Source organism: Astatotilapia calliptera, chromosome 8 (genome assembly GCF_900246225.1).
Source record: "Astatotilapia calliptera chromosome 8, fAstCal1.2, whole genome shotgun sequence".
NCBI lineage: Eukaryota > Metazoa > Chordata > Actinopteri > Cichliformes > Cichlidae > Astatotilapia > Astatotilapia calliptera.
In genome coordinates, this window is record NC_039309.1 from 22,378,473 (window position 1) to 22,403,566 (window position 25,094).

The 25,094-nt window shown below is 39.5% G+C and overlaps 1 protein-coding gene across 3 annotated transcripts in view; it reads left to right on the forward strand.

Annotated features, from left to right (window-relative positions):
* LOC113027722 (CASK interacting protein 2) overlaps positions 1–25,094 on the forward strand; it is a 56,169-nt gene that overhangs the window by 18,083 nt on the left and 12,992 nt on the right. For all 3 annotated transcript variants that reach the window (XM_026177451.1, XM_026177452.1, XM_026177453.1), the window contains exons 3-11: positions 6,784–6,835; positions 11,710–11,807; positions 12,977–13,122; positions 13,919–14,014; positions 16,321–16,454; positions 19,975–20,083; positions 20,314–20,422; positions 20,550–20,644; positions 21,663–21,780. In XM_026177451.1, the coding sequence (XP_026033236.1) occupies positions 6,784–6,835; positions 11,710–11,807; positions 12,977–13,122; positions 13,919–14,014; positions 16,321–16,454; positions 19,975–20,083; positions 20,314–20,422; positions 20,550–20,644; positions 21,663–21,780 (957 nt within the window). The remainder of the gene's footprint in view (positions 1–6,783; positions 6,836–11,709; positions 11,808–12,976; positions 13,123–13,918; positions 14,015–16,320; positions 16,455–19,974; positions 20,084–20,313; positions 20,423–20,549; positions 20,645–21,662; positions 21,781–25,094) is intronic.

Genomic DNA, 25,094 nt, shown 5'->3' on the forward strand with positions numbered 1-25,094 from the left:
TCATAGAACATCCTCTGTATATTTCCTGGTAACATATTGTATCTGGCCTTGTACATAATTTTTGCAGTTTTATATTTTATAAGATCCATAAACTTCAGTATTTTTAATTTCAAAAACATGATGTTAGTATGGTCTCTAAATCCTGCTTTATTAATCATCCTGATTACTTTTTTTTTAATTTTACATATTGGTTGAAGTGCAGTTTTATATGTGTTTCCCCAAATTTCCACACAGTATTCCAAATATGGCAATATAAGTGAACAATAAAGTACCCGGAGTGATTTGGAAGGCAAAAAATATTTAACTTTACTTAGTACGGAGATGCTTCTTGACAGTTTGGCTTGTATATGCTTTATGTGAGGTTTCCAGCAGATTTTGTTATCTATTATCACACCCAGAAATTTTGTATCCGAAACTTGCTCTATTTCAACATTGTTTACTAATCATTTTGCTCCTGCATCTTTTTTACAATTTCCGAATAACATAAATGTAGTTTTTTCCAAATTTAATGATAGCTTATTTCTATCAAACCATGTTTTCAGTTTAATCATTTCTTGTGTGACAATTTCCAAAAGCTGCTGTAAGTTCTCTCCAGTACAAAAAATATTTGTATCATCTGCAAATAGAATAAACTGTAGTATATCTGATGTTCTGCATATATCATTGATATAGAGGATAAACAGCTTTGGTCCCAATACTGACCCCTGCGGAACTCCACAAACAATGTCCATACACTCTGATTGATATTCACCAATTTTCACAAATTGCTGCCTGTCTCTCAAATAACTCCTTACCCACTCTAGCACCACTCCTCTAATGCCACAGTACTCCAGTTTATCAAGTAATATGTCATGATTAATTGTGTCAAAAGCTTTTTTTAGGTCAATGAATACACTAACTATACATTGTCTTTTATCTATATTGTTGGTGATATTTTCGATCAGTTCCATTAATGCCAATGATGTTGATCTATTTGATCTGAAACCATACTGACTATCCATTATTATTTTGTGTTTATCTATAAATTTGTCAAGTCTATTACTAAAGACTTTTTCCAGTATTTTTGAAAATTGAGAAAGTAGAGAGACAGGCCTATAATTTGTGAATTGGTGTCTGTCACCATTTTTAAACAGTGGTGTTACTTTAGCTGTTTTCATTTGTTTTGGGAATGTACCAGTTTGTAAGGACAAATTGCAAATGTGTGTTAAGGGTTTGGAAATGCCCTCTATCACTCTCTTAACGATTTCCATATCAATGTCGTCAGAGTCTGTAGAGTTTTTTGTTTGTGATTTCCCAACAATATCAATGATTTCCATTTCTTCCACCACCGTTAAGAACATTGAATGAGGATTGCGGTCAATGAGTCTAGTTTCTTTCTCTACAGAATCTGTTATATCAGGAATTGTTTCAGCCAAGTCTGGCCCAACACTTACAAAGAATTTATTGAACTCATTTACCACATCTCTCATATTAGTAATATTTCTATCATTATTTGCGAAATACGAAGGATAGTCTGCCTGCCCCGAGCCCTTTTTGATGATGGTATTTAATGTTTTCCAGATCCCTTTAATATTATTTTTATTCATAATCAGTAATTTTTCATAGTATTCCTTTTTACATGACCTTAAAATACTCGTTAATTTATTTTTATATTTCTTGTATTTATTTTCAGCTTCTGTACTTCTGTTCAATATAAATTCTCTGTATAAGGTATTTTTCTTCTTACATGCATTTTGCAATCCTTTTGTAATCCATGGGCACTCTGCATATTTTTGTTTTTTACTATATTTCTTTACTGGGCAATGACTATTATATAACAGTTTAAATTTTCCTAAAAAAATCTCATAAGCTTTATCAATATTTTTTTCCTTATACAGCATATTTTATTGTGTTTTGCTGTTTAACCTTCCTGTAATTGCTGTTATACACTATAAAAACAGGTAGATGATCACTGATGTCATTAATTAGGAGACCACTTATGGTTCTATTTTCTATTTCATTAGTAAATATATTGTCTATTAGGGTTGCCGACTGTGCTGTAATCCTGCTGGGCTTAGTGATCACTGGAAAAAGTCCCAAGCTATACATTGTATTAATAAATTCCTCTGTCGCTCTCTGCTTGTTTGGATTTAGTAGATCTATGTTAAAATCCCCACAAATGAACATGACTTTTTGATTTGTCCTAATGAATGTTTTATCTACCCACTCCTTAAAAATTTCAATATTAGAACCTGGTGTTCTATATATACAGCTTACAATGACATTTTTCTCTTTTCCCATACTAATTTCTATTGTTACACACTCTAATATATTATCTACCGCCATCGTCATTTTTTCTACCATTTTTATCCACAAACAAGGCCACACATCTATGAAAAGTACAAGTGTTTAAAGATGAGTTTATTTGAATGACTGTACTTTTGGGTGGTTTAAGTTGCAGTACTGCATCATATTTTGTCACTGTTGTGTCAAAAAATAACGCTTTTTTCAGCTTTTTTGCCTTTATGCATACATACATTATGGAGCCAGAGTAAAGCAGGGTTAGTCTCTGCTCTCCCTTGGTGGTTTGGTTTTGGGGACTGTATTTACTCTCTCAGTAATCAGTGCACTTAGATGGATGTGCTCCTCAGATAAGTGTTTCCCTTGATGAGGTCTTTACCACAACCCATGGTGGGGGCGGTTGTCCCAGCCCACAACTCCTAAATCAAGTGTCCTTCTCTGCTGTTGTAAATGAGAAGTCGGTTAGGGTGTAATTGGGTTTGCATATTCTGTGGGATAAGTCCATGGACTGTTTTCCAGATATAGAGGGAAAACTATAATGACATTCCAAAGAGACTAGCTTGCAAGTAAACACTGGGATTAATGCTATGTTTTTGTCAAAAGGCATTTAAAAGACTTTTCTGTCTTTCTGATATCATACTGAAAATACAGACACTACAAATTACATAATTGGCTATCTGACATATTACATTGCAGAGTTGCACCTTAGTACTTGCTGCTGCTTGCTTAAAATGTAAAAATGAAGAAAAACGAATTAGTTAGGTAGCAGTACTTGCTATTTTCTTGTACAGTGTACAAAATGGCAACAAACAGCATAAAACATGATGTTATTTCCAAGTGAGAAGAATTAAGCCAATGCGAACATCCCTCAAATCTTTATTCTATCTGAAGGCCACCATTTGGCAATACAAATGTACTCTTTCCTATTGAGTTTATGGGATTTGTCATGCTTGTGGGTCATATTGACTACAAAATTGTCTGTTTTAGAAGTCTTGGTCATACTGTGTTTCATTGGCTCAATGAATAATTATTTTTCGATCACAAGTCATTACCCAGTGAGCTTGCGGTTTTGCAGTCAGACGCGCTGCTTCCTCAAGTCTAGTTTTATGGAGCAGAGATGGTGAAAATGCTAATATCAAGGCTTCAAAATGGGATTTAAGAAATCAGTGGATGACTTCATGCTTCCATCTTTTATATGGCTAATGTGTGTAGCTCATAGACAGTGTAGTGTATAATGACACACTCTTGGGACCTGGAGGAAAACTGCAGCATTTTAGTAATTTTTTTAAATGAAGGTTCTGGTTGTTGCCATCAACGAGTTATCTCTTGCCAGCATAGAGACAGAGATAAACAGTAGGCCTTTATACACAAGTGTGTATTTTGGCTTTATGCATTTATTTTTTACGCAAGTAGATGATGATCAAAGCCATTTTAAACAGAGTTTTGCAGCTGTATAAACTAAACCAACACGGATCTCTGTCAGCTCCAGTCTTGTTGAAGGAGACAAAAATAAGCAGGCCAGCTTTTTTTCTGCTCTTTCTTTTTGATTTATATATTTCCAGCAGGTTTTTCCCAACATAAAGAGGGTTCACAGCCGTACTCGTCTGATCTTGCAGCAAGACTTTCCACAACTCATTTACATGTTTTCTTTCACCTCACACATACATATACACTAAAAAGAAACTTCCCCCTCATATTACCTGAAACTCATTTCTCCTCCTGCTCATCTCATCTCTTCTGATTGTTCCTCTTCCTTCATCTGCATTCTCTCCACATCAGAGTCGAGATCCGTTTTTTCTGTCCGGGATGCTTGAGCAACAGTAGTTTTGCAAACTGCTAATGCATCTGGTGATGCTATCAAAACACAGCACTGTGGGTTGGGGTTTTTTTTTTTGGCTCTTTGTTCTGGCAGAGAGTGTTCACATCAACATCGTCTCATATCTTAGTGTTTAATCTTTTCATTTGGTCTATACACATCAGCTTTCAGAGGAGAGCAGACCCCGTCATTTCTCCATCTCTGCAAGAAAACACAATATTAGAGATTTACTACATCCCTTGTTACCAACTCTTAGGAATGACGTTGAGTCAAGATGCTGCTAATTGGATGTATGCTAATGTGAAAAGGAGGCCCTTGCTGCTTTTGTGTAAAGAGATAAAGAGCTAGGGCAGAAAAGTCGGGAGGCCACAGTTCATAGAGAGCTAACATGTAGGATTTCATGGTGGGCGTGCTATGTTAGGAATTCCAACTCATGTTGTAACTAGAACTCCTGAAAGGCTCTGTTCTTTCCTGGTGGCTGGGACATCTCAGACCCCGCTTTGGCACTGAGCCCAGCCCCTCTGTCTAATTATCAATGTGCCTTTTTGTGTCTTTGGACTCTTGTTTTTATGTATGTCTTCAGCAACATCAGCTCTACAAAAGGCCTGGAACTGCTGTAAAATGAACACAGCAACGTTAGGCGTGACTGTATTTATTCTCTATGCACAAGTGTTCAAACACTCTTACTGATTTCCTCACATGAAGTGAGAATTTCTAATTTATCCACTGAATTCACTGAAGTTTCCTAGAAGTTACCCAAATTGACCCGCATAAGTCTGTAAAGGTTAAATTGGATCATTAACGAACTTAAGTTTTACACACGAGTCATTACAGGATTGTGTCACTTTAAAAATCTAAATCCAAGTCATTTTCTCTTGATGACTTTTGTGGACTGGAAAATCAATATATCAGAAAGAAAGACAGAAATAATATTTAATCATTGCTCCATAGGTCTATCGTTTAGGAGGCTGAGGGGTAGCAGTGGCCAGACTCCAGCGAACCACGATAAAAGCCATTATCCACAAATGGAGAAACCTTTTAACAGTGGTGAACAGTGGCCTACCAAAAAGTTAAAGAATTTTGAGGTCAAGTCCAAATGCACTTCCTTGGGTTCAGTTTTCAGACCTGGGGATGTTCCTGGCAACTAATTTCTTAGTCGACTACATGAGGAAAAAAATGAGGCTAACCAGCTCGTCTAAAACTAAGAAACACTCAGACATTGAGTTACATTTGTGAACCTTGAATAGGACAATGTCAAAAACTCAGACAAAGGCATTTGAAACCATTAATCACAATTAAAATGTTAACAGTTACACTAAACGACTGGTACCAAATAGTGATAACAATGACTAATTGTGTTGTCGCACACATCCCTAATCTATACCGTGTTCATCAACAATGCAGTCATTTTTTAAAGCGATGAAACCTGTTATCCATCCGTCTGCAGTCTGCTATTTGGCTCAAGCACTAATAAAAATGGTTGCAGCAAGGGTGGATGTCACAGTTTGCAATGATCAACATGTCAGCTGTAATCATAGCTGTAGAAACAGTGGACTGTTGAGTTGATGCTGGCAGTGTTTCTACAAGTGCAACAAGTTTTCCACACTTCTGCACACCTCTACAGACACACACACACAGTCACATGTGATTTTCCACACCTGTGTGGGAAAACACAATGAAAGGAATTGACTCAGATGAATGGTGCTGATTTAGAGGGCCTGGTAATCTGGTTCCTGTGTGGGTCCTTGGTAGACAGTGGAGCCTTTACTTTGCCAGTCTCTGCTGTAGGATGAGAAACAATAGAGCTATGTGAGGAGCATTTTCATTTCTTTTTAGATGCTGAAGATGGATTATATTTGCTATCGGAGTGTAGTTTGGTATTAGTTAAAATGTGGCATTAAGGGTGGAGTGAAGCATTGGGATGATGTAAGATGTGAGTTGGATAGTTAAAGAAAAGAGAAATATGCACGTACAAGATTTAGTTCTGTCACACTGAAAGGTCTGACTTTGATATTTTATCAAACTTTTTAAAGGTTCCTGAATAAAATGTATTTATTTCATAACCGCTAAACCTGTTTGTTGGCAACTACTCTTCAATTTGAGTTCACCTCAGTTGTTGTGAGTCAGGATGATTGCAAGACAAAAGATCATTGCAGTGTAGTCTGTCTTGGAGTGCTGAATGAATGAGTGAGACATGGAATAAGAAGCACTGTCTCTTCCGAGGAGAGTGGGGAACAAAACAACAACAACCTGTAGTCAGTTAGGAAGACTGAACTGGTATATTTGCACCAAGTATATCTTTTATCCGTGCATGCTCGAGTTTTTTAAGCTGTCACTCTCAATTTTAAAGAGCTGTGATAAGATGCCGATGTAAATGAGGGCAAATCATACATTTCTGCAAGGTTGAATCATTTGGCTGCTGTGAGGGTGTCAGACTCGCTGTGAGATGGGGAAGGGTGAGGCAACGGGAGGCGAGGAAAGCTCTCCATCCTGTCAGGGATGTCACGTTGTTTGATAAAGGGAGTGACGACAGAGAGAAGTGCAGAGGAAAGAGAAACATTTTGAAGGCACACACAGGTTTGAGGGATTGGCAGAGCGCTCTGAATAAAAACAAATAGAATCAAATATGTCGGCAATGACCTGTTTTTGACCCTCTTGTCATTTTGTCCATGTCTGTCTTTTTCCAGAGCTGCTGGGCTCTACCAAGAGGCTCAACATCAACTACCAAGACTCAGATGGGTAAGAGGCGTGCATGTGTGTACGTGTTTATGTGCGTCTCAGCGAGAGATGAACACGAAGCTGAGTCAGTGGAATGCAATGGAAGAGTCATTGTTTCTTGATTGATGTGCAGATTGTGTTCAGTCTTCACAGAATGACTCACAGTAGAATCACACGCATGTGCTGACAGAGTGTCCTTCAGTTTTTACCTCACTCTTTGTTTTCCGATAATGTCTGTTAGAGCTTGGAGTAAAATGATTCTTTATATTCACTTAGATTCATTCTGACTTCTTTCAGAGGTTTATAGAAGATGTTACCTTTATTCCTGCAGTTTAAGGCTACAGACACTCTACGGAAAACAGTGACTGGAGACCACCGAGCAACATTATTGCAACCATATCCAGTCGAAGTGGTTGCATCAGGTCTGAGACCGCTCCTATTCAGTTGCTGCCTTCAAAGTGACTTTGGTGCATCATGATGGCGATGAATCAGAAATAAAACTGTGTTAAGATGGATTATCAGCTTATGAATGAATAGGGTTAAGTTGGCACTTATATGCAATATGTTTATTGCATATAAGTACCAACTAAATGTACCATAATTAAATGTGAAAAACCTCAAATCTGTTGCTCACTGTTTCTGTTTGCATCACAGCTGCAGTGCGGTACAGAGCCAGGGGCAGGCTTGCCACTGTCAGCGTATTGACAAACTAAAAATGAAAACAATAAGAAGAGGCTGAGGAAAACTGAATATGTTTATGATAGAAGGATGAACTCTGAAAATGCCGGGGACTGTGTTGCTCTGAGAACTGAGACTGAGGTGGAGCACGAGTTGCTTTATTACTATTCCTCCATATTAACATGAAATCTATGTGTCATTGGTGACATGTATGAGATGCTGACTGACACAAAACATTTATTTATTTATTATTTATTTATTTTCATTTTCATGTTTTTTTGGAGGGGAGGTCTCATGCATATATGTCTGGAGGTAGAATAGAGTAGATAGAATAGAATAATCCTTTAATTGTCCCACAAGGGGAAATTTGGTTGTATCAGCAGCAAAAAAACACGCATACACAAAAAGAACAGGACACAGAACAGAAAACACAATTTTTACATGTTTACATCATGGACAATAGCTACAGAGCAGAGTACAATACAGTTGTTAAATTTAGCGTACAGATAGTGTGCAAACAGAGCAGGATACTGAAAGAAGAGTGACATGTTATAGAGCGACATATAGAGTACATAGGGTGACATGTTATAGAGGGACATATAGAGTACATAGAGTGACATGTTATAGAGGGACATATAGAGTACATAGAGTGACATGTTATAGAGGGACATATAGAGTACATAGAGTGACATGTTATAGAGCGATATATAGAGTACATAGAGTGACATGTTATAGAGCGACATATAGAGTACATAGAGTGACATGTTATAGAGGGACATATAGAGTACATAGGGTGACATGTTATAGAGGGACATATAGAGTACATAGAGTGACATGTTATAGAGGGACATATAGAGTACATAGAGTGACATGTTATAGAGGGACATATAGAGTACATAGAGTGACATGTTATAGAGGGACATATAGAGTACATAGAGTGACATGTTATAGAGCGACATATAGAGTACATAGAGTGACATGTTATAGAGCGACATATAGAGTACATAGAGTCACATGTTATAGAGCGACATATAGAGTACATAGGGTGACATGTTATAGAGGGACATATAGAGTACATAGAGTGACATGTTATAGAGCGACACATAGAGTACATAGGGTGACATGTTATAGAGGGACATATAGAGTACATAGAGTGACATGTTATAGAGCGACATATAGAGTACATAGAGTGACATGTTATAGAGCGACACATAGAGTACATAGGGTGACATGTTATAGAGGGACATATAGAGTACATAGAGTGACATGTTAGTTTGCATCCTGTGTCATCTACCAAGTTGGACACCTGTCGGTGTTAATTATTGAAGTTAAGTGGCACAACTCACTAAACAGTACTATAGGGATGATTCTATATATTAAACCGTTTGTGTTGTTGCATTTACTGTTGAGTGTCTGAACAGGAAAGAATAGGACAGGGAATATTGCCCATATTGATTTGGCTAATCTTTAACTTAACATTCAGACATTATTCCAGCAAGAGATATTTGTTATGCACTAGCACCTATTGAGGAAGGGAAGGGAAAGAAATGTGAATGTTGCTTTGTGTGTGTGCACTGCTGAGAAAAGACACACAAAGCTGCTTTCATTGTGTGCTGATCTCTGTGTATAAATGAAACTAAAAGCCTAAAACACTGGAAAAGAAAGGAAAACAAGGTGTACTATATCATTGTGTGTGTGTGTTTTGGGATTTGCCTCCTCTCTTCTTCAGCTTGCTCTGTTTAGCTCAGTTTTGCTCTGTTTCAATGAAAAATCTTATCTTCATTTTAAGTATTATTGCAGAGAAGGAATATGTGGAGTTTGGCTCAAAACACTCTGAGTGAGAATTGAGAGTTGAGTAAAGAGTAAGAGACAGAACCAAAACTTTTGGCAATACACTTACAGATTTGAGCCATCCAGCGGATTATGCATTTGTTTTGATACATTTGATCTCCCCTTGAATTTTAACGAACACTTAGCGGCATTTACTCACATATGAGATGCACAATAAGGTTTTCTGAGTGCTTTTCTGTGTTAAACTTAGTGTAATTTATACAAAATTGAATGCCACAAACATTAGTAACTCATTGTGTCTCGACTTGGAGAAATAAATGATGGAGCAGACGAGTTGCTCCTTGGCACAGTGACTGATCGCAGTGTGTTGGCAAGCTGTCCAACCGAGATAGTTTGGAGACAGGTTACCTTTGCAGTCACCTTGTGACCTAAACTGCTGTCCCAGGGGTTGAGGGTGCTGCATGCTCTCTGGGTGACCAGTTAATCGTTGTAACTAGTTACAGGTGATCCCAGACAGCCAAACTTAAATGCAATCACTTTTCATGGTCCCATGATGGTTACCAGCTTTTTTTCCTTTAGTGTGGCTGAGGCAGCAGGAAGTTATGAAGGCAGAGAAATAAAGCATCTTTGCTACCTGATGAGCCGTGTTCCAAATAGTATAGATAGGACAATGGTGCCAACATTAGCCTAACTTCTTATGATGTAGCATTCAGAATTGGCTTTCATGGAGCTGGAAGACGCGGTGCCATTGTTGCACCACTGTCCTGACTGCACTGTGTAGATATTTTTAAGGCCTATTTCTATGTCATCTTTAAGCAAAAAGAATATGAAAATATGAAATGATGTCCGTGCTCCACTGTGTCCACGTGTTGCCTGGTTATACTTCTGTGATCAGCCAGTGTTGGTTGGTTACATATGTTTTAGTCTTGTTTGAATACATTTGCAGACAAATAAACTGCTCCCATTAGGGCAGCTGTGAGTCAGTATTGTACTCTTTTATTATTTAGATTTTTTGGTATAAAGTAACCGCTTTTGATTCAGTTTGGCTCTTCTGTTCATCCTGTGTAGATATGCTTCAAGAATGCACATTTTATGTAAGACGTTTACTGTTTTTCCCTTCAGATGTACTTTTGTAGTTTTATTTCAGTAGGCCTTAAAACACGCAAAGAATCTCCCTTTCCAGACTGCAGTTTGAGTCTCAGTCTACGTGTGATGTGATTCTGTGTTGACTTAGACCCGCTGCGTGTGTCTACATGCAAGGTCAGTTCAGTGTGTGGGAGGTGACATACAATAGGGGTGCTGAAATCAAACATGCACGACTGCGACAAGACGAGTGCAGAAGGTGAACAAATCGTCTGCTGTCACCAAGTCAAAATTATCCCAGGAGGACATTTTCAGACGTGTTTGTAGAAAGTCACCGTAACTGATGACTCAAGATGAGTAGACAGGAATGTGAAAGAATAAATGGTGGTATATGTGTGCTGAGGAGACATCTGAATAACGTGAGTGATAAGATACGCCATCTCACAGTCTGCAGATACAGTCGGAGCTTCGGGTCTGGTCTAAACTCTAAAAGACCTTACAACTCAAGTTTCGTCTTGTTTTCTTTTTTTGGTGTACCTGGCCTCTTTAAAGCTAACTGTACCTAATAACTCTGGATCAAAGGAATGTATATATTATAGTTTATAATAATAGTTTATATCGATGTTTCTAAATACACATCTTGGATAGAAGATGGGACATAGGTCATCTATTTGTTCTGAACTGAACGTTTTGAAACCTGGACATTTTCTGCCTTTTAATGATGTAAAGTTCAACCTTTTGACATGAAAGTCTGTGGGTCACTTTGTGTGCCAGGAAGCTGTGTGTCAGATCTGCATGAACCTGTTGCTTAATGTGAGGTATCGGTAAAAAATTATCTGTTGTGACTACGTAAGTTTTGTTTTGCAATGACTGCATCAGGCTGTGACAAATCACCTGAAAGCATGAATGAAGCAGATATTTAATCCCCATGTCAGACGAGTGTGTCACAGCTTCAACTGTGGAGTGTTCACTGTGTTTCTGTCCCCCCAGAAAAAGCAAAACTCATCACCAAAGAATTTATGTCTTTAATTTCTCCCTTAGTCATCTATATCGTGACCTGACAGACACCCAGAGACAAACACTTAGATTTTATCTCTGAAGCTGTGATGAACAAACACACTCACACATTTTCAAATTATACACACACATAAACCGTCACACCCACTTTATCAGAATTAGATCAGGTTTGATGTGACCACACACATACACATCAGTTTACTGTTTTTTTTGCAAAAGGTCTCACTGTAAAGGCAACAGGATGATTTCTAACTCTCTCATGCCCTCACCTGTCCCTACTCTTGATCTGTCTTGTCTTCATGTTTTTCCTCTGTCTCCTCTCGCAGCTTCTCGGCCCTGCATCATGCAGCTCTAACGGGGACCATCGAGCTGCTGTCTCTGCTGCTGGAGGCCCAGGCCACGGTGGATATCAAGGACATAAACGGTATCATGATGGCGGAACAGCTTTGCCGGTTAACCCAGTGTCACCACGCAAACCCACAATTTAGGGGGGGGGGGGAATCCCAAATGTTCATGATGAAGAAGTCAGTTGAGGTTAAATTGAGCATGAAACCTCTTCACAAGTTTTCTGACACTCTCAGCTGAAAATAAATTTGACCCATATGAATAAATATGATTCACTTTGAAGTGGCTGCAGTGCTAATGTAGATATCCTCAGACTCCAAGTGGAACACATACAGTTGAATTTGGCAGCTTGGCTCCTGAAACCAGAGGTGTGTAGAGCTCTTGAAGCATGTCCTGCCAGCTTTTCAGTTTTGTTGTATCCACTGGCCTCAGCAGGGGGCGTCAACCCTCCTTTGGGCATTATTGACAGCCAGTGCATGGAAACAGAATAGCTCTATATCCTAATCAGACAAACAAACAAAATCAAACAAATTCACCTAACCAGAAAACAACAGGAAGTGAAAGACAAACGAACAATAAAACTGCTCTCCTTATTCAACATGGCATAATACTTCCAAATCATTAATTACAGATAGTGCTGGATCTTATGGGACATGAAAATATCTTCTCAAATATGAAAAAGCTTTAGTCTTTCTGTACTGTGAAACAAAAACTGTTGCTCCAGCCTCTGTACACTTTCTACTGTTATATTGTCATTACAAGTTAACTTTAACACATTAACCACATCTGAGTATGAACTGCAGCACTGACTAATTTCCAACCTTTAGCTGAGAATTCAGTTTTCAGATCTTCTTTCCATATGTTTAACTTCTAATGTGGACTCCTCCAGTAAACAGAATGTAAATCCACTTTCTTATCATCATCATTATTTCAATAAGTGTTTGTGAGGAACAGTTACAATAAAAAGCATATTCCAATTAAATGTATGCCTTAGTTTGTCAAAAGATATGATTGCATAATGATCTGGATGATAATTCAAGTGGAGGGAGGTGGTGCGCGAGCCTACAAAAATAACAGTGACAGCCTTAGTATATGTGTATTACTGATAGTTATTATGAAATAAAATAATTTTTCATTTTAAGAGGTCATGCCTAAGTAGCAGTCCCTGTATCTAATAACATTTTAAAACGATTGCTTTTTTATTCTTGCCTCCTAACCTCTTCTTACCTTTCTCATTTCCACGTTTAGGCATGCGTCCCCTCCACTACGCAGCGTGGCAGGGTAAAGCTGACTCTGTTCTATTGTTGCTGAGAGCCGGCGCTGCAGTCAACTCCCCTTCCAATGATGGACAGATACCGTTGCATCTCTCTGCACAGTACGGACACTATGAGGTGGTGAGTAAGCAGACAAACACCAGAGGCTAAAGGCAAAGTTCCAAGGTTTTACCTGTCCTCCCATTTCACTGAAATCGATCCCCTTTTGTGCCTCAGCTGGTATTGTCCAGCAACAATAGCAGTAATACCATTAATGCATACCATTAAAGAGCCTACAGGCAGTAACGACGAATATTCCTTTCTACGTGCTTGCTGGAATGTTTGAAATGACAGTTGCGTATACCGTGCACATACAGAACTTGTTACGTCATACAACCCCTACCCATGCCTGACCTCTTTAGAACACCGAGGCTGCACCCGACCTGTTTTATGTTCGTTCAGACAAACACACACACACACACACACACACACACACACACACACACACACACACACACACACACACACACATTAATGAGCATGTTGGGAAGACTGACATGTGAAAGCAAGTAAAAATAATAATAATAATGGATTGCATTTATATAGCGCTTTTCGGGACCCTCAAAGCGCTGTACAATACCACTATCCATTCACTCTCACATTCACACACTGGTGGAGGCAGCTACAGTTGTAGCCACAGCTGCCCTGGGGCAGACTGACAGAAGCGAGGCTGCCATATCGCGCCATCGGCCCCTCTGGCCATCACCAGTAGGTGAGGTGTCTTGCCCAAGGACACAACAACCGAGACTGTCCGAGCCGGGGCTCAAACCGGCAACCTTCCGATTACAAGACGAACACCCAACTCTTGAGCCACGAGTGCGTAATATATTAGTTGATTGCACTAATTTTACATTCTCTCCCTCTTCTTGGCTCTCAGTCTGAGATGTTGCTGCAGCATCAGTCTAATCCCTGCTTCATGAACAAGGCTAAGAAGACACCACTAGATTTGGCCTGTGAGTTTGGCAGACTGAAGGTATGAAAAGATTTTTGTGGAAGTTCCATATCTTTGATGTCTTCTTTTCCAAAATAAGAATGAGGTTGTTTTTTCTGCAGGTATTTGCTTATAAACCAAAATATTCCCTGGATTAAAACTGATTATGGCATCACATGAAAAGTTCACACATCTGCTCAAAATGAAAATTATCCATTACTTTATTTTAAGTAATAAAATAATTTCTGAGATCATGATATGTACTCAGCACAGGGTTGCTGCAGGTCAAAAAAAGCCTGAAAAAGTCTCAAAGTTTGAAAATGAACATTTTTTAAGAGAAATACTGTAGTTGTTAAATGTTCAGTCGTTTTTACAGCTGGCAAAAAAAAGTTAAAAATCAATGTATAGCGCTTTACTAGTCCCTAAGAACCCGAAAGCGCTTTACACATCCAGTCATTCACACATTCACACACTGGTGATGGCAGCTACATTGTAGCCACAGCCACCCTGGGCGCACTGACAGAGGCGAGGCTGCCGGATACTGGCGCCACCGGGCCCTCTGACCACCACCAGTAGGCAACGTGTGAAGTGTCTCAAAGACCGAGACTGTCCAAGCCGGGGCTCGAACCGGCAACCTTCCGATTACAAGGCGAACTCCCAACTCTTGAGCCACGATCGCCCCATGATGTGCGTTATAATGTGGGTTATTTTCTATATAATGTGGGTCATTTTCTATAGCCATAGTTATTACAGTAATGTCACTTGCTCAGGTGACAGATGGATGTAGACACTGTGACTTCACCGATCGCTTTCTCCCCAGCACGCTAGCTTATTAAAACCACAGTGCCGGTAGATCTGACTTTAAAATCGAGGTCTGTTGCCTGTTTATATGGTATTATTTACAAAGTAGACATGTCTATGCTTTTTGTGCACTTCTCTGCGCTCTAATGTGGACCATAATGTGGACATGTTTCATTTAGTAAGACCTCGAGACCTTAAACTCATTCGAAAGATCGAAGGTGGTGAGGAGCTCCATACACCTGAAGTTATTCATGAAACCTACAGATGACCCTTAGTGGCTGTTAGAAGGAACTGAAGTTTAAAATGCCCCAGTTTTCTGAGCCATAAGTTAAGCCCATCTTTCATATGCAGTCTATGACTGCTCCATTAGCAACTTCACAGTAGAGGCCCATGCACTTACGTTACACTACCTGTTAACTGATGTAAAGAAAAAAAAATGAAAGTACAAATAGGAGAGACACCGAGAGAGGCAGCGGGAGTAATGTTCAATAACCATGAACAGCCTTCAGCTCCAAGAGTCTGTTTAGTTCCAGTTCAGTTAGTTTCACTTTAATGTCGTGTACCATCATAGTCCAAATAATATATGTAATTTCTTTTAATGTTGACCTTTTAATTGAGTTTAATCTAACTGAATGAGGGTGGAACAGTGGTGCGATGGTCAGCAGTGTCGCCTCACAGCAAGAAGGTCCTGGTTTCGAATGAATCAGCTGAATGGTGGTCTCTGTGTTATAGTGACAGACTAGAAGGTGCTCGAGTTGTACCCCGCCTCTCACATTATGACGCCTAGTATAGGCCCCACCCCCTCTGCAACCCTGAATTGGATAAGTGGAAGAAACTTGATGGAAACAGTTTATTTATTGATGTTTTACAAAGGTCACAGGAACCCCGGGGTTATTTTTTAAACAAAAAGAGTACTAAAGTTAGCCCTTTAGTGAGATGTATATAGGTTTTCTTCATATGTGCAATCCAGTTGTTTGCATATGAGAACACGTGTTTTTCATGCTTTTTTTTTATTTTAATGTGAATGGCCTAAGGCAAACACAAACCTTTGCTGAGACAACAAGGCTGAGCTAAATCGAGCTCATTTCTGTGAAAGCAGAAGAGGCTTCAGTAGCTCCTTTTAGACTTTGTGAAGAGATTGCATATTGCAGTGCCTCTGCCACATCAGTGGATAAGCCCAGCTGTGAGATGTATAGCTGGCTCTGTTATTAAGAATTAGACAGACGCACACTTCCCATGCTTGTTAAACGTTCGCTCGTCTGCTCTGAGTTTGCAGTTTGGCTATGAAAGAAAATCGTAAGCTTTGGGCTGTTTTTTGTCACACAGTATTTGTGGGTGTATGCAGAGGCTGTGGTATCTTTAGACGACTGCTGAGTAGTGGATAAGCCTCTGTGCTCGTTTAACCCTATATATAAGTCACCATTTACACTCTAATACGTCAATATATATTTTTAGCATATATACATATATATATATATATGTGTGTGTGTTACTAAGGCTGTAATTCCTGTCCTGATTCTGCCATTTCATCTCAATTTTTTTGTTAGGTGACTCAGTTACTGCTGAGCAGTAATATGGTTGCAGCCCTGTTAGAAGGAGAAAGAGGAAACGGCAGCCTGGACTCTCCCTCCACCACCCCACTCCACCTAGCAGCCAGGAATGGACACAAAGACATCATCAAGTAAACAGCAGCTCAGAGTGGCATTAAATGTTAAACATTATGATACAGTATCATGTAACACAGTGGATTCTGGATTCAATATCCAGGCATTGCTTTTCCTTTGATTGACAGTCTGAGCATCTGCGTTCACAGCCAGCATTTGCACACTGTTGTAGTTCAGCCCTTAAAATTGAAAAAATAAACTCTTAATTTTCAAAGGAATATAAAATACGTATAGTATGCACGAATAGTTTAGCTACAAAGTTGTTGTTGAACTGATACTTATGCCCACTAGTTAAAGAACTAGTATTTACAGTCATGGGAAATAGAAAGCAGGCCCACTGCAGGCAAAAACACACCATTAAGTACGCTACAGGAGATTCGCGCCCTGAATCATTCCAACGAATGTCACTAGAACAATCGCTAGCTGCACTCCACATGACAGGAAGCGCAAACAGGGGATGGGAATTACCGGTGCAGCTACACAGCTGGTTTAAAAGCTTGAGCCCAAGTAGAAAATATTTTATTAGGCGACTAGATGACTAATTGTCAATATTGTCACTAGTCAGTACCAGGCACACTAGTCATTTAATCTAATTGTTTCACATTTTAATTGATGCCCAATTCTGATGGAGCAGTTTTCTGCTGGAGCATCATTGTAGAGAAGGGCCATAAAAGTGTTGATCTCTGTCTCTTTTTTTTGTTAACTCTATTATTGTTAGTTCTTTAAAAGGCCAAGAATAAGACTGCAGATACAAGTGGCAGAAATACTTTTTCCGAAGGGTGGATGGACTCTTCCTCAACACAGGGTGAGCCAATCAGTCATTCAGGAAGGTCTCAGAGTAGACCTGCTACTCCTCCACATTGAAGGAGCCAGCTGTTTGCCTCCTGGGTAAGGTGTTCCAGCCAGGATTGTCCTACTGGAAGGAGGACGCGGGGTAGACCTAGCACACGCTGGAGAGATTATATCTCTCAGCTGGCTTGAGAATGCACCGACATTTCCCCAGATAAACTGGAGGAGCTGGCTGGGTTGAGGGAAGTCTTCCCCCGCTTCTGCTACTGCCCCAAGACCTCACTTTGGATAATCAAAAGAAAAAAACTGCCTAAACTACTTTTGCACTTATGCTGTGCAAAAGAATAGAACTTTATTAATCCCTTGGGGAGGTCCCCTAAAGGAAATAATAAAACTACTGTCACTACTACTGTACTATAATTCTGCTGCTGCTGGCATCATTTAAAAAAAAGGATGCAAAATGACCTTCACCTTATAAATGCTGCTGCTTTAACATGGTGTTTATTGTAGGCAAACTGTAATGGGTAAACTTAACACAGAAGTCCAATAACAGAACACCACTTGAGTTCAGATTAGACTGACCAGTCCTGCCAGTCACGCCCCTCCAGATTTCACTGGCCTCCACGTGAGCGGTAAAGTCTCCCAGTGGAGTGACATTCTCTGACCTGAAGGGTAGGGAAGCAACCCTCTTATCGCTTAAAATGCTGTTATTGCAGTCATATCCTCTCTGTGAATGGTACTCATAGCCAGTGATCAGTGGTCATGACATTTTGGATATTAACAATCATGAAACTGACCTCACGGCCCATTGTTAAGCAATGGTGCTAGCTCAGATGAGTCACAAAACGCTTCTCCCACTGAAAGCGCTATGTCCAAATGAACAGAATCAACTTGCTGGGATTTCTTTACGTGGATGTTCGAGCATGTGTCAAGACTGAACAAGAACTGTTACCATTTGAATTAATTCTGTAACTTTGTAACAATCTGTCCAGCACCAAAAAGAAAACATTGTACTATGAGGTTTAATCCCAATCGACTTTGCACTTTCAGCCTGTTTCAGCCTAAAAATGTCTTTGCCATGTAATCCCATCCCGCTGTTTTAGACATGCTGCCAACTATTCCCATCCCGTCTAAATTATTAAATATCTCATGCAACACCATCCATCTCCCCCTCTCCTGGAGTTGAAAGTGAATACTTAGTAATAAGTCCGTACAACATCATACCGCCCGTGATAATACTGGTGGAAGTTTGTGCATGATACAAAAATGTCATACTGCGATATCCTTGGTAGCAGAGAAGCCTATGCTCAACACAAACATGAACTGAAAAATAACACACACACACACACACACACACACACACTCCTACACTTCACTGACAACCACATAAGTTTATTCAGAATTTACACAGCAGAATTTGGAATATGATACTAAGGGATTTATGGCACTTCAAAGACTGCCATACCTAAGCTGCAAATGTATTTGTAACTTCTCCCTTTTTGCAATAACTGGAGGAGCTTTATGCAAACAGGATATGACTTTGTGCCTGGAAAGATGGGAACTTTCTGTTGTTTTAGTATCATATACATCTGCCTGTGTTAGAAACTACGCTTTAGCAATTCATTCAGAGATCATTTCTGATCATGACACCTCATGTTCAGAATCTTTGCTCTAGCACATTCTGTACTGTGTACAGTGTAAATTGAATGGAGTATCTGATAATAACATTTCTATGGAGGACAGAAAAGTCTAAACTCTGTGAAGGTTTTCAGACATTCAGCCCTCTCAAGATTTCATACCATCAAGGTTAAAAGTGGTGCAAGAAGATTACAATAGGAACCTTTTATCCTCACAAATTACAACTTGGTATTTCTCCTGTCAGTACTATCTGCAGCATTTGGTTTAAAAACTCTACACTCACAAGGAAATGTTTTAAATTATTTTTAATAAGCTGTTAGATAATTATTTAAGGTTCTATTCATTAAAACATTTCATGAATGTTCTTAAAGTATGTGATTAAAAAAAAGATCAAAAATAAAATAATTTTGTTGCTGCACCTTTATTCCATATTCCATAAATGTCTACTTTTGATAGAATAATTACAAACATTTTTTGCTCATAAGTTGCAACATTTTTGAGTTTAAAGGACTGTGTTCAGTCTTGCAAAAAGCTAAGCAGTAATGGTGAGGATAAGAGAATAAGTAGCAGCCAGGTGCTGCTACTCAAATGCACTTGTTTAATTGATCATCAGGAGGTGTCACCACTTATAATATTATCAAAAAAAATACCACAGTCTTCCCAGGAGAGGGAGCAAATTTACCCTAAGGTTCCCCAATGGTCAGAGAAACTGCAAAAGATGTACTCTTAGACACTACCGGCCTCAGTTAGCATGCTAAATATTAAAGTTCCTGATAGTACAGTTAAACTGAACAAGATGGACTTGTATGGAAGGGTTGTCATGCCAACCCATGCCTTCTGTATACCAAATTTTTCTAGAGTCAAAGTTCAGACCTCAAACCAATTGAGATGCTGTAGGTGGAGTAAGATGTGTGGCCTAAGCACACAGAACAGCTGAAAACAAAAACAGAAACAAAAAAGAATCGAGGTTTTGCCATGACCCAGTTAAAGTCCAGACGTCAACCCAATTAAATTTGCAATTGCTGACTGTGACTATATGACTTCATAAATTGCTGCAGATGTCTGCACACACCTGCACACTAACACGGTGTTTCTGATTGGACTTCCTAGGTTGCTCCTCAAAGCTGGCATTGACATTAACAGAGCCACCAAAGCGGGGACGTCTTTGCACGAGGCTGCCCTCTATGGCAAAACGGATGTAGTACGGCTGCTCCTTGACGTAAGGAAAGAAGAGAAACATTGTATCTGTTAGTCTTATGAGCCATGTGGAAGGCTGCTTTTTTACAACAAGTGTCAACATAAAGACTCTTCACGGAAACATCACACTATGTTTTCACCTGCTCAGTATTATTCTTTAATAAAGCAGATTGGAATTTAAGGGAGGGTTTGTTTTTAAAAGTCCGACTCCCACGTAGCCGTTTTACGATCTGTATGTGTGTGTGTGTCTAGGCGGGCATCAACGTGAACATGCGCAACACCTACAACCAGACGGCTTTGGACATTGTCAATCAGTTCACCACTTCCACAGCCAGCAGGGAAATCAAACAGCTGCTGAGAGGTCGGTAGCTCATGAAATGGTGTCTTGATGTTGCACTGATACATTTGGGTAATTTGGCTTCTCTGGTTTAGAAATGTGATCAGGTGTCTTTTTCTTTCTTTCTTTCTTTCTTTCTTTTTTTTTGCAGAAGCATCAAGCTCCCTTCAAGTTAGAGCAGTGAAGGACTACTGGAATCTCCATGATCCCACTGCACTTAACCTGCGGGCGGGAGATCTGATCATGGTACTGTTTTGTGTGTAAAAGTCTCAAAATGTTGTTTTATGGTTGTCATATTGTTTTTGTTCATTATTTTCATTGTCCTTGTTTATAGAAAAATGTAATTAAATGAAATTAATTTGAAAATCCCTAATATCACATTTAAAACAGTCATTATTATTCATTGCCTGGGAAAATTATGAAAGGAGAAGATTTCCTTATTTAATGAATTTAAAAACCTACTGAACAAAAATGTAGCCGACATTTGTTTTTATCAATCAGTAGCAGCAGTTTCTGTTTGGTAAGATTTTGCAAATTGTTTAAAGAAGAGAAGTTGAATCATTTATTTTATTCTAAAAATTTCAAGAAAAGTGTTTTTTCGTTTGTATATGCTGACATATATAATTCTTACAAAGAAGAGCCAACACAAACATCGGAATCGGCTTGATTGAGATGAGAAAATGAGATGAAGTTGTTAGGTGAAGTTATAGTGAAGCCTTGTTGTTAGGATTTGTGTGGTATGTTTCAGGGTAATTTCATGTACTCCAAAGCAGGAGACCACAGCAGAGGAACAGGCACAAACTTGCTGCTGCTGTGTCTCTCATTATCAGCATCATTATCACAGTTTGCTCTAATTCGTGTGTTCATGTCTTTATGTGCTCTCTGCTGTGTATTTTGATATATTTATGTGAGTCATAGGGACATCTGAGAGTTGTGTTTGAACTTGTATGCTGTTGTCTCTTACTCTGCCAGAAAGCAGAGGTGTTTGTTTTTCTTCTCTCGAGGCGCTTTGCTAATACTCACAATGAATAGATAGTGTATTTCCAGCCTACTGGCCCACTCATTATGGACTTAAGTGCATGCCTGTGGGTGTCGCACACAACATGCATGCTTAAAGCTATTGTATTTTTGCTAACACATAGCATTTTTTTGTTTTAATCAACGCCCATAGTGTTCATATGACTGTATCAATTGCTGGGACTGTGAAGTATACCAAGACTAATGCCATTTGTAATGAAGTGTTCTCATGGCTTCTTGCTGACAGGTCCTGGAGCAGCACTCAGACGGCCGGTGGAAAGGTCACATCCATGACACCCAGCGGGGGACAGACCGGGTGGGCTTTTTCCCCCCTTCAGTGGTGGAGGTCCTCAGCAAAAGAGCAGGTAAATAAATAGCTTATTCACACCTGCATAAACATCAGTTACCTTATTAATAATTAACATTAATACACTCCAGAATATTTATGCAAGTATTATAGTTGTGCTCCTCTCAGTAGTTGTAGAGTTATCCAGTTAGCAAGACGGTGAACAGAGAGGACGGCACCTTGGTTTGCATCTTCAGTTTACAGTGGCATACTTTGAATTTTGTGTACATGGCAACCTGTATCCAGTCCAGTCCAACTCAATACATGCCATTGCCACAAGGTTTGCTGTGTCTCTTTGCTGGGATATTATCTTCGATCCATCCAACGCCGCCAGGTTGCACCTCAGATGGTCCAGGAGCTCAGTGATGCTTTGGTCCACATCTGGGAGGAGATCCTCTAGAACACTAAGCTATCCTATGTGCTTAAATGGATGCTTAACAACATCTGGATAATCATTTTCATTTGAATTCAATTTCAATTCAGTTCAATTTAGTTTTATTTATACAGCGGCTGTTTGGCGACAGTGGAAAGGAAAACCCCCCTTTCAACAAGAACATTTCCATCAAACTATGTGCCATCCCTTAATTGCTAACACATTACCCATTTCATATCAGTGTAGACATACAGCATGATTTTCTTTCACTGTTGAGAGCTGATGTGTTTTCAGAGTATTCCTTTAATTTTTTTGAACAGTGTACATGTGCACTGTACAATTTCACATGAAATACCAAGCCTACCTTTTTCATTTAATTTGTGTCATTTCAATAGAAATTCCCAATAGTTTTACAAAATGTTAAAAAAACAAACAAACAAAAAAACCCCAGTGAACTAAAACATACTAAAAGGGCTCAGAAATACTGCTGAGAAATAAGAGGAAGTGCCAGGTCTCATATTCATATAATTATCTGAGACATGAAAATATCTGTCAAGTTTCATATTTATTTATTTGTTTACTTGTTTATTTTTGTAGTCCAGGGGCCCGTTCTTCGTACCTCGCTAAGTAGGTTAGCTGGATTAGATTGTTGACGATTTCGCGTGATCTTGGATCGTTCGGTTCCCCGAAGCTCATCCGGGACTTGCTGCCATAGCAACAGAGCCGTAAGCGTAAACCTGCTCGGGAGCAGGCTTACTTTATGTAAACAGGATTAGATCGCGGCCACTCAGGTATGTCCGCTTCATTTATACGAAAGCAACAGCGATATTCCACCACTGTTTCACCATAAATAAATAACATCAATGTAACTGAAGATAATGCAGCACTTGATCCATTTATTGATTTCATACAGATACATACAGGTCATTTCCTAAAAAAGGGAAATGTACTATTAACATTCTATTACATGTATGTGATTATTACAGATGTAATTCATATTTCAGAGTAGCAATTGCAAATTACTTCGTGTAATCAAGATGAGAGACCACGGCTATAAAAGCGAAGGTGGATTTGGGAAGTCTGTTGCAGCCATGTCCTGTCCGTATACGCGAGCCACCCATTGCGGAAGGTGCAAGATTGATAAGGAGAGTTTTCAGATTCAGCGTATATTGCGGGATAGACAGGATCCTTTAGCTCAGCGCGACAGTGTGCTCATAGAGAGATATCGATTTTCCCGTGAGGGTATTATTTACTTAACCAACTTGTTGATGAGGGGGTGCAGGACCACCACCTGTCTTTTTGTGCTCTGCCCTTTTCTTGGTTGCTGTTATAAACAAACAGATTATTTCAGGGTCTCTGTCCAAGAGACTAAAAGCAATATAAGTGATAAATATTACCATTCTGTAGAATATTCTTATATTTCACTTTTACTTGTTCCCATGTTCTAGTGGGTCCTGTTTTGTGGCTCTAATGTGAAAGAGGATATAATATAACATATTATAATATAATATATAATGTAATATAATATAATGAATTTACCCTACCGCCTACTGGTGTTGGCCAGAGGGGCCGATGGCGCGATATGGCAGCCTGGCTTCTGTCAGTCTGTCCCAGGGCAGCTGTGGCTACAACCGTAGCTGCTTCCACCAGTGTGTGAATGTGAGAGTGAATGAATAGTGGTATTGTAAAGCGCTTTGGGTGCCTTGAAAAGCGCTATATAAATCCACTCCATTATTATTATTATTATTAAATTACTTACGAGTTTAATTTGTCAGCAACTTCCTGCCAGCCCTCTCTCCTTGCTTTTGCAGCCTTTGCAGTGTTCCCTTGCGTTTTAATTAAACTCTGAAACTCCTGAAATCCCTCAATCAAGAGTTCCTGCTCTGCTACTGAAAAATACTGAGCGCGCTCCTTCGACATTTTCGCCGACCAATCAAAGGGTTGCCGATCAATGTTTCTACTATCGATGCGTAGCCCCTTTTACGACACCCAGTGATCTCACATTACTTCATCCAGCTATACTAATCGTCAACAACAGGTGTGTTCGGAGAACCGGGATAGCGAGCTCAAAGTTGGCGCGATGATTTGATCTTGGATGTAGTAAGCGAGGTACAAAGAACGGACCCCTGAAGTACCACCAGCCTGGGCAAACACATTTATTGTGGACATGAATTCAGACAACTGTATTTTGGTGTTGATAACACCTAATTTGACCCATGACGACTCTTATATATCTGGGCTACCAAAATATCTCCACACTTGTACACGAGCAGGATCTATCATGTTTGCAGACATGGCCGCTGGAGAATTCAGCATGCTTGTAAATCAACAAATTTAATCCCTGTGAATATGAGCTCCTCACTTGTTTGCAGCTGTAAAACCCCCGACTTTCTAGCACAGAGAGACCAGCACAGTCAGGGCTCCAAAAACAGCTCCAGACATGAGTGCACACTTCTGTGTCTTCAACAAGCCAGTCCACACACACACACACACACGACAGTCTCACGGAGAAACACATTAATAGGATTACTATGGCCAGATTGCAAAGTGTCAGCTCAGTGTTAAAGCCTTCACAGCCTACATCGGGGTATTCTGTGTGTGTGGGCGTGTGTGTGTGAGACTGCTCATGCTTGAGGAAAGAGACGAAAGAAGAGAGTTCGCCTCAAAGTTGGTGATGGGCTCTTTGCTTATGAGGCAAACTCAGCAGGTTGTGTGCACCTGTGCAATAGTGTGTCTGAGCTCTGTGATAATGTCAGTGATGTCAGCAAACAGAGACCAATACCACACTAAGGAAGAGTAAGCCTTCTCAGTGTCTTTGGTGATCTTAAACTTCCATTCAGCAGCCTGTTATGTAACTGTAGAGGGGATTTACCGAGAGGGGATCTGTCTGTTTTTAGTTGTTGTTCCATGTACTCAATGAAAAAGAATACATGACGGAGACAAATGTTAAAGTTGATGAT